Source organism: Gadus chalcogrammus, chromosome 1, assembly GCF_026213295.1.
Source record: "Gadus chalcogrammus isolate NIFS_2021 chromosome 1, NIFS_Gcha_1.0, whole genome shotgun sequence".
Lineage (NCBI taxonomy): Eukaryota > Metazoa > Chordata > Actinopteri > Gadiformes > Gadidae > Gadus > Gadus chalcogrammus.
The window spans coordinates 14394566-14405040 of record NC_079412.1 but is presented as its reverse complement, the minus strand read 5'-3'; the positions used below and the strand labels follow the sequence as shown (position 1 = coordinate 14405040).

Below are 10475 nucleotides of genomic sequence, written 5' to 3'. Positions count from 1 at the left end.
GCCATTTCTATGAAAATCCCATCCAGTTTGTGGGCAAATCCGCTTTCCAGTTCTTACCCAAGTTGCACACGCTGTAAGTACACAGCACTAAGCCCTTCCATCGTGCTAGGCCAAACAGTGTTTAAATCACTCCCTGTCCATGCCAGTGAGAGCTGAGTAGACATGTGTAATGGCCTACTGAATGATGTTGTGTTAGCATATTCCTGCGATGTGCGCTGATGTGGTAAGAGTGTGTGTTGTAGGAGCATGCTGAATGGTGTGACTTATGATGCCTTGTGAGACAGCCAAAACAGCCTGTGTTGATGTTGGAGGGAAGTTTGATGGCTGCAATGAGCTGTTAGACAAGCTCTTTGTGTGTGTCTGTGTGTCTGCTTGTGTTTGTGTATGTGTGTGTCTGTGTGTGTGTGTGCGTATGTGTGTGGGTGCGTGCATGCGTGTGTGTGTGTGCGCGTGCATGCGTGTGTGAGTATGTGTGCTTGTGTGCGTGTGTCTGTGTGTAGATGTGTGTGCGTGTGTTTATTTGTGTGTGTCTGTTGTCTTGGTTGCACTCTCTGACATCTGTACCTCCCTGGCTGGCTGCAGTTCCCTGAATGGTGCGACTCAGATTCAACAGTTTCCTGACCTAAAAGGAACCACCAGCCTGGAAATACTGTAAGTTTCTCCCTTAACAAACACGCACACACACACATGCACGCACACACACGCGTGCCCACACGTGTGCACGAAAACACTCGCACAATTACACACTGTGCTTTTTCATATAGTAAGAAAGAGAGAAAGAAAGAGAGATGGATCTTAGGAGCCATTTTAAACATCCGTAATCAAACCATTTCAATAAAAAGCAAAGTGAAAGTGAAGAAGGTGGGAGGAACGAAGAACAGAGACAATGTGGGGACCATAGTGATGCTCTGGTATGCCAGTCATGATGCGGGTTATGCCAGCCCCGTCAAAGGTCTGGCCAACTCACTGAGCCTGCTGTCTGTCCAAGTTAAGGTCCCAAGACCACTGAATGCGGTCGCTTGCCTGCACCTACACAATGAGAGATCACATCACCTCTCCTCAAATTCTCCGTCCCCTCCCCCTCTCTTTCTCTCCCTCTGTCTCTCTCTCTATAGGACCCTCACTAGGGCAGGGCTCTCCGCTCTCCCCCAGGATCTGTGTGAGCAGCTGCCTCGCCTCAGAGTGCTGTGAGTACACATACGGACACACACACACGCACACATATGAGAGAGGCATGCGCGTGCACACACACACTTTTAGAGCCCCCAAAATCACAATCCAAGTGCTATCAAATTTACTCTTGAATTATTATCCTGCCATCTCATCCAGGGACTGTCTAGTGTCTGTTCACACAGATGATTAAAGAACCAGGTCAACCTCATCATTTCCCACACTATAAGTGTACAGCTGGTCACTGTTTCGTTGTATCTGTTTGTAGGGAATTGTCTCATAACCAGATCAAGGATCTACCCAGCTTTTACGACTGCTCTGCACTGCAGGAAATGTGAGCATTTAAACACACTTACAGATGTGTGTATAGCGATGTCAATATCTCTCTCTCTCTCTGTGTCTGTGTCTCTCCCTCTCTCTCTCTCTCTGTGTCTGTGTCTCTCCCTCTCTCTCTCTCGCTCCCATATTCTTGTTTGTTTCTACACTTTGTATGGATTTATGTTGCTCTACATCTAGGCAGCGATTTATGTACACACGTGTGGAAGTGTTTTTGTGTATGTTTGTCTGACTGTGTGTGTTTTATGTTTGCAGCGGGCTACAGCATAACCAGATCAGAAGGATTGAATCAAGCACATTCCAACAGCTGGTTTCTTTACGGGCTTTGTGAGTCAATGTCCTTCGATTTAATGATACCATGTATGTTTTCACTTTCTCAGGATTCATATTTCATTTGTGCCTGATGTAAAAGATTGCAGGTGCACAGATACATGCACACGTTTAATGGGTCAATGAATAACCTTTTTTACAATGCTCGTCAACTTCCAGGGACACTTGTTTGACATGCAGGGAATATGATAAACCGACTATCCATCAATGTCATATTAAACATACATGACCCAATACTGACCTCTTTTGGTAGCCAGTGTACATAATCGCAGGTACATGTTTGTCGTCGTATTTCAATTGTCCTTCTTTTGACTGAAACGCTTACAATTACCCTTCGCAGAGATCTGAGCTGGAATATCATTGAGTGGATCCATCCAGATGCGTTCGCCTCTCTCCACTCCCTGCTTAAACTGTAAGCAACCGTCATCACCTCCCACATCAAAATAGGAAACTCAAGCTCTCTGCATTCCCATCATACAACTGCCCTCCTCCCAAACCAAGTGTAGACACATTGTGCATATTTAATGGGACCCGTACAGTATGAAAGAGCCTTATGCAAACACCCCTATGCTATGACTCCACGCCCCGCAGAGAAGTGGTTGTCTTTGGCTGGGACAACAGACACTGTTGCTATGTAATGTTTGCAACCCACTTGGTGAGTTTGGATGGGGAAGATTGTGTCTCAGGTCCTGCCAACACAAACGACACATCAGTATGCATAGTGGAGTGGGTAAACTATGCTTAGTAAAAACAAGACGATACCCTGGATCTGACAAAAGAAAAATCTTGTTATCTGAGAGGGGATCTCACTAAGCACAATAAACCAGGTTCTCTTGTAACCATGGATGACCCTCGGCGATATCTACAATCAAAACACATTTTGGGAAACCAAGTGCCTTGCCTTGCACCTGCTCACAGTTCTCTTATTGACGTGTGTCTCTCAATTCAATCCAATTCAATAAAAAGAAAAGCTTTATTGGCATGAGAAATATACATTTGCATTGCCAAAGCAGGTGAACAATAACACAAATCTCTCTCTCTCCCTCTCTCTCTCTCTCTCTCTCTCTCTCTCTCTCTCTCTCTCTCTCTCTCTCTCTCTCCTCTCTCTCTCTCTCTCTCTCTCTCTCTCTCTCTCTCTCTCTCTCTCTCTCTCTCTCTCTCTCTCTCTCTCTCTCCCCCCTTTCTCCCTCAGGGATTTGACAGAGAACCGCCTCAGCTCCGTACCGGTTGGAGGCCTGGTTGGGCTCACTCATCTCAAGCTAAGAGGCAATACAGATCTGTATGAGGCCTTTAGCCCAGAGTACTTCCCCCGTATGAGGTGATTCATCCTGGCACACACATCTGCTGCACGCAGACACACACACACACACGCACACACACTTTTTTATTCTCAAGCCTAATAGACTTCTAGGTGTTGCGGTGCCTGAAGCGCTCTCTACACTCTATCCGGTGAGCCATATCTTGGCCATAATACCTGCCTAATCATAGGTGTATGAAGTGTTTGCGTAATCATCCATGGCCGTTTTTTATAACTTGGCTGTTGTTATCTTAGCACATCTTTCCTGTGGAGGATGTACGAGACCAAAACGGTTAGGCAATCTTATCCGGAGGTGGCCTTATAAGGACGATCCTCTCCTGTTAGCAAGCTCCATCTCGCTGGAGTGATTACCACCGGGTGAAGCAAAAGTCAGTTCAAAAAGGCAGTAGTCAAAGAGGATCCAGTGGTCGGTCCCGGGGCAATGTTCCCATAAAAAAAAGACAAATCTAGATAGTGTATAGAACTCCCAGTCAACTTTCCCACAAACGCCCAAAGTTTTGAGTCAGCTGTTGTAGTTACCGTCACAAAGTGATATATTGAGGCTGCCGAATAGAAATTAAGCCCTTGAGGGATTTTCTTTCTTTGGCGCAATACGTGTACAATCCTGAATCTCATCAAGGCAATGAACCTATTTATATTTCTATTGCTTTATTCCTGGGTCTTTCTCAACCGCCGTTCCCACCTGTGTCTCTCAAGGGTCATAGAGATGCCCTACGCCTACCAGTGCTGCGTCTACGGCTCGTGTGACAGCTACAAGTCTGCCGCGCAGTGGGACACGGAGCAGGGCATCGGCGACGACGACCCCCACAAGAGGACCATCGCCCTTTACCCCGGCCACACAGACACACACTGTAAGAGCATAGCCACAAACATGCACACCGACGTCAATGTAATCTATTGCAGTGGTTATCAGACTGCGGATGGTGACCGGTGAGTGGGTTAGAGCAAGGAAAAGTGGGTCACAGAACGGCCACACTAATAAAAAGGTAACACTTTACAGTAAGGGTACATTAATGAACCATTAGTTGACATTATTTTATTTATTATTACATAGCAGTATTAGCATAGGGGATGGTTAAGAGTTTATAAACGTTTTTTCATATAACATATAAATGAATCGTTTTGGTAACATCTATATCTTAGTTTACATGAACACTAGTTAACATGAACACCGCTAATAAATGACTAACTGTTAGTTAATACTTGTTAAAGCATTAACTAAAGTAAAATAAACGTCACAGTTTTTCCCCCGCCAAAACATATATTTTATATATAATACACACTAACCCTTTCCATTGAATAATTTTGTTATAATTTGATAGTAATTTAGATTGATGAAGGAAACACTTTACTCTTTGGTAGGCCAAACTAACTGTCCAATAGTGGGTCCCATCCTTACAAAGTATGACGCAGGATCACAGTGTCATAGTGACGAAAAGTTACAGCATGGTTACAAAAGATTAAGCGTATATTATGTCTGCATGGCTACCAGTGCCAAAAACCAAAAACTGACTCAGGGCTATATCTGTCTCAAGTTGTTGACATGTAGCTCCATGAAGACAGTCAGTCAGAGAGAACCCACAGCTACCTGGCAGCTGAAACACCCTTCACACTCAACCGCTAACTGTGCTGCACATTCCTCCTGAAGGCATAACATAAACACGATTAAACTACGGTTGGTCCAAAATAAAAGCCATAAATCCCGTACCGTTAAGCACGTCAAGTGAAAGAAAAGCAATTATGGCTTAATGTTACAATAAAAACATAGATTTAATGATTACATCCATTAGAATGTATTTATGTCTGTAGTTGCTGGAAAAACTGTTTTCCCACACATGAAATGCACTTAATACAAAAGATTAGTATCAATAACATGATGAAAAGATGCCTCATTCCAGAACGTTTCACGCATGCACACACATTCACACACACACACACACACACACACACACACACACACACACACACACACACACACACACACACACACACACACACACACACACACACACACACACACACACACAAACACATACACAAAAGGTAAAAAGGCAGTTATCTGTCTTGAATATCATTTTAATGATCAATTGACCCTGACTATGGTATATTTCAGATGACCCTGACCTGGAAGAGTTCCAGCTGGAAATTGAGGAATCCAAACTACAGACCAGTGTTCAGTGCACACCTAATCCAGGTATGTCAGTTATTCTGCAATTGCTATAAAATGATGCTGTTTTAGTACATTTGCAGAAAGTGCATTTGGAATCCTTGAGTTGCTCTTCCTGGCATATATACATTTCCTGCAAACTACAAAAAATATATACTTTGTAAGTTTAATTATATCAATGTTTTTCTTCTTGGTTAGAGAACAGAAATGTGGTCAAATATAGCCTGGCATCGCCAGGCCAATTCGGAAATGCCTTTAAGTCTGGAATCTCTGAGTTCAGACCAAATTGCCTCTGGACGCAATTGGATAGGCCTATGACCAATCAGAGCAACGAAACGTGTGACATATCATATCAGTGGCCACCATCTTGGTTGTTTATGAAGATGCCTCAATCGCGCTCCTCTGTCCATCATATTAAACCCACCCCCTATTAGATAAACGCTTGTGATTGCCCCAACCCGGGGTTTGCTGGGAATCTGGGAGGGGGGCCAGACGCATAAGTCAGAACAAATAAAACATGAGCCTGCCGATACGCCTGGTTCCCAGGCGAGGTCAAACAGGGTGTTTCTACCACTAAAGTTGTGTTTTCTTGTCTGCTGCAGGTCCTTTCCGCCCCTGTGACTCTCTGCTGGGCAGCTGGCTGGTGCGCGTGGGCCTGTGGGCCATCTCCTTCGTGTCCGTCTTGGGGAACTTCATGCTGCTCCTCTCACTCTTCGGCTCGGCCGGATACCTCTCCCCGCTACGCTTCACCGTGGCCTGCATGGGCGCCTCCAACCTGCTGACGGGCGTGTGCACGTGCACCCTGGCCCTGGTGGACGCCCTGACCTTCGGCGAGTTCGGTCACCACGGCGCCCGCTGGGAGGGCGGTCCCGGTTGCCAGGCGACGGGCTGGGTGTGGGTGTTCTCCTCCGAGGCGAGCGTGCTGCTGTTGACGCTGGCGGCCGTGCAGTGCGGCGTGAGCGTGACGTGCGTCCGGGCCTACGGGAAGTCCCCGTCGCTCGGCAGCGTCCGCGCCTGTTCCCTCTTCTGCCTCACCCTCTCCCTCACCCTGGCCTCCCTCCCGTTGGTGGGAGTGGGGGAGTACGGCTCCTCGCCGTTCTGCCTGCCTTCCCCCCTGCCACCCTCGTCCTCCCAGCCCCACTCCTCCATCGGCTTCCCCCTGGCTCTGATCATGATGAACACCCTGTGCCTGCTGATAGTGACCGGCTCCTACATCCGCCTGTACTGGGAGCTGCTGAGGGGAGAGTGTGAGGGGCTGTGGGACTGTGCCATGATCAAGCACGTGGCCTGGCTCATATTCACCAACGGCCTCCTGTACGTGCCGGTGGCCATCCTGTCCCTCTTCTCCCTGCTGGGCCTCCTGTCTCTGGGTCAGGAGGTGCTCAAGTCAGTGCTGCTGCTCCTTCAGCCCCTGCCCTCCTGCCTCAACCCGCTCCTCTTCCTGCTCTTCACGCGAGACTCCTCCCAGTTCTTCTTCTTTTGGCCCCGCCCTAAAGCATGCCCGCAGCTCCGCCGCGACCACCCGCACGACTCGCTGATGTCGGTGGAGACGGAGAAGAGCTCCTGCTCCGAGTCGTCGGCGCAGCTTTCCCTCAACGAGTCCGACGGCCTGTACAGCGACGGGCCTGCCCCCACCAGGTCCAATCCAATCAGGTTCTCCAACTGCTCCTCGACGTCCTCTTCTGTCCCGCTCATCCCCTGTCAGATACCTTCTCCGAGGCCCATAGACAGAGTGACGGAGAGGCTGAGCCTGGGAAACGATGGCCGTCTCAAAGGCTTTGACGGGGGTGAAGGCAGCCACACCTGCTCCTTCCACCCCTCCTCCATGCCGCCCTCCATCGCCTCCCCTCCCTGACTCCCACATCATATGGTAAAAGTCTGGAAACAGTGGACTCTCTTGGACCACCTTGGTTTCACAGCAGCATAGAACCAGGGCCAAGTTATTCATCTTCCAAGTTACTGAAAACAGGCACGAAAAACAAGCAAATAAGTGCACGGAATCCAAAACCCTGCACCAACAGTCTTCAAGAAGCAAAAGAAGAAAAGACTAATCAAATAAAACACCCCATAATATTGGCATCTGGGGTGGTGGAGTCTTTTTCAGACACTTTGGAGTGGATTGAGTCAGTCGTGTACAATCCATGAAGAACACAGAGCTCAAATCATAGTGGTCTAGACAGGGCAGTTTAAGTAGAGCCTTAAAATGTTTAAAGTGTAAATGTTAATATTGATATATGTTGTTAAGATGGTTAGGCAAATTATTGATAGTTTGGTTGTGTTTAAGAGTTTGATGTTATTGTTTTTTTAAATACAAGCTCTCTTACTGCTATGGTTAACTTCAAATATAAGGGATCAATTAAGTTAAACAAGGACAGGTAGTTTCATCAGAGTATGCTCAACTATGTTTTTTGGTTTTTGCATGACTCATTTCATCAACAAAACTGCCTTTTGTGATAGCCAAAATACAACAGGAAACAGACAGCACATATAGTTTACATGTTTTATGGTCTATTAATGCAACTTTCCAGACAAGAGGCAATAAGTCATACAGACTGGGATGTAACTAGGATCTTATTACAGACTGTTAGCTAGAGTAGGCTAGCAATATGTATATGCAATGTAACTACCTCTGAACTAGCATGCTATTGATTCACTATAGCCTTATGTTTCTCATTTTTATATTATATACAAAAATATAATTTTATAAGAAATAAATCTTAGTTTGTAATAAAAAACAACTGTCTTGCCATTGTATAGCTTAAGTTTGCATTGTGATGGATGCATTGAAACACCCTTCCCAGGACACCCATCTTCAGCAAAGTGATGCTATATCTGAACATATACACAAATGAAATATGACGAAACAAAAAGGTTAGTTGAAGAGCAAACTTTTTATTTAAACTACTTTGAGCAGCCTTACAGATATTTGAATAAAAACATATATCAAAGATTAAGAAGATATATTCATAAAGTATACAACAATAAATATTATGCATCTACTGACATTGACAATTTAAAAAAAAAACCAGTAATCATCAACCTCAGAGTGTGTTAATTGCGTTCAAACACTCAAATTATCCAGTAATGAGCTACAAACATGCTCTCTTTGCATCCTCTGGCTTTTTCTTGTTTTCCTCCAATGTGTCCACAGAATCTCTTTTGCGGGATGTTTTCAGATCTGGAGAAGATTGGTCTTGGCTCTTGAGGGAACCCTGCAAACAACCGCACGACAATGACGATCACATTTCTCCCAACGATTGATTCTCAACATTTGAGAATCAATCCAACAATCAACATTTCTCAACAAAACGGACCAAAAAAAGAACTGCTTTGTTGCATATGTAACGTTAATTAACTATTTCAACTACTATCCCCATAAAAAAATGGGGTCATAGCCCCATCAAGTGGTGAGATCTATAACTACATCATGTGCGGTAAATAGAATGGATTTATCCAGGGCCAGACTACATGTGTTACTACCTACCGTGTTTTTCTGGATTGCATGTTTCTCAGTCCACTTTCTGGCATTCTCCACAAACAGCTGTTTATTGTATTTAAATTCTGACGACTGCAATAAAAAAGTAACACGGTTGACTCTTTAAATATTGAATTAGCAGCAATAAATAGTACAACAGGGTTCAAGGTAAAAATTTGCCCACAAACACACTGGCAGAGACAGTTTTGACCCTCAGTTGAGTTTATGTTGTTGTTTACCTGGCTTCACTACGCTGCAAGCTGGTGTCAGGCTTTAGCAGTCATGGGCAAATGGTTTGGTATTGTTCAAAATAACTAATGCTGGAGGATTTAGATTTTATAACAAACATATTTGTTTTAATATATCACATTTGTTTAGCACTGGTCGATTGCGACAGCGAGTTGTATGTTTCACTGTCCCATCGGGCTTTCGATATTGTTGAACCCTGAATAACTAAATTTCCTTGAAGCATAAGACAATATAACCATGTTACAATATATTGTTTCAGTATGAAACATTGTGAGCAGAAATTAAAGTAGCACAATCTGAAACCCTACTACGATCTGTTAATAATATACATACACAAACACAAACAGTGACAACTTTAGTTTTTCCAGGTGTTTCAATGTATAATAGAGCCTCACTATGTCAGCCATGAGCGGATCATCAGGGTTGGGTTCAGCCATCAGAAGCTGGATGGACGTGAGGATCGTGGAGATGTTGAGAGATGGTCTCCAGGCACCCTTGACCCCAAATGTAAACAATAAAAATTGAAAAAAACTTAGATGACTTAGACATGATAGACAATACCTGAGTCTTGGCGCAAATAAGACAAACAGTTTTAATTTGAACAGCCTTTGATATGAAGGTTCTAACAACCTTGGGAGGTAGCTTGAGACCGTCGTGACAGATGCGTCCTGCGTTGTCGATGTTTGGGTGGTAGATGGGCGTCAAGAACCTGATATTAGGAGGCTCGAATGGATACCTGGTGAAAGGATGTGAAAGCAGTCCGGGTACATTGAGAGGAATAAATAAGGTTTAGAAAAATGACGTATACGATTCACTATTACAGGATCAGATTTGACAGCAGTTTTACCTCTCGGGGACTTTGATCTCCAAGGTGAAAAGTCCGCCCTCATACGGTGTACCATCTCCACCAACTATCTCTGTAAACCAGAGAAACCAACCAAAATGAAGCAGATTAGACAAGAGTCAGGTAATTACTCCTGGGTTATCTGAGTTGGAAGCCTACTGACGGGCCCGCAGCTCGTCCACCTGGTCCTCCGGCTGCCAACAGGTGATCCCCGGGGGAGGCTCGGTGCTCAGCATCTGGAGCTCACGTTTTAACCGGGAGGCCCTCTGCATTTTGAGCCTAAAGTGTGCGTCATAAAACACGAACCAAAACTGAGGCTCGGATTCTCTGTTGAGATGATTTCCTTGAGCAACAGTTAGCTAGCTAGCTCCATATAGACCTGCCACTAACGTTACCTTCCAGAAAATGCTTTTAGTAGTAAGTATAACGAATAACAAATCGATTTGATAGCACACACACTTACGTAATATCGATCCGTTGCGGGGCGCAACTTTATTTGGTTGATATGCAACGAGACGAGATTTTGATTTTCCCTCGTCTGCGTCAGTAGCACAACAGTGACAGGCCGAGGTGAAATGCATTAGGG

The 10475-nt window shown here is 45.1% G+C and overlaps 2 protein-coding genes across 2 annotated transcripts in view; one reads left to right on the top strand and one right to left on the bottom strand.

Annotated features, from left to right (window-relative positions):
* Positions 1 to 9539, top strand: part of LOC130376502 (leucine-rich repeat-containing G-protein coupled receptor 6) — a 16407-nt gene extending 6868 nt beyond the window's left edge. The window contains 10 exon segments of the mRNA XM_056583810.1: positions 2 to 73; positions 583 to 651; positions 1116 to 1187; positions 1439 to 1504; positions 1762 to 1833; positions 2177 to 2248; positions 3029 to 3154; positions 3851 to 4005; positions 5268 to 5348; positions 5924 to 9539. Of these exon segments, the coding sequence (XP_056439785.1) occupies positions 2 to 73; positions 583 to 651; positions 1116 to 1187; positions 1439 to 1504; positions 1762 to 1833; positions 2177 to 2248; positions 3029 to 3154; positions 3851 to 4005; positions 5268 to 5348; positions 5924 to 7176 (2038 nt within the window). The 3' untranslated portion in view covers positions 7177 to 9539.
* Positions 8196 to 10473, bottom strand: ube2t (ubiquitin-conjugating enzyme E2T (putative)). Its single transcript, XM_056590918.1, has 7 exons — positions 10353 to 10473; positions 10053 to 10168; positions 9893 to 9962; positions 9676 to 9781; positions 9441 to 9539; positions 8806 to 8889; positions 8196 to 8533 (listed from the first exon to the last, which is right to left on the bottom strand). The coding sequence occupies exons 2-7, from the start codon at positions 10159 to 10161 to the stop codon at positions 8411 to 8413; spliced, it is 591 nt and encodes a 196-aa protein (XP_056446893.1). The 5' UTR covers positions 10162 to 10168; positions 10353 to 10473; the 3' UTR covers positions 8196 to 8410.
* Positions 10474 to 10475: the final 2 nt, after the last annotated feature.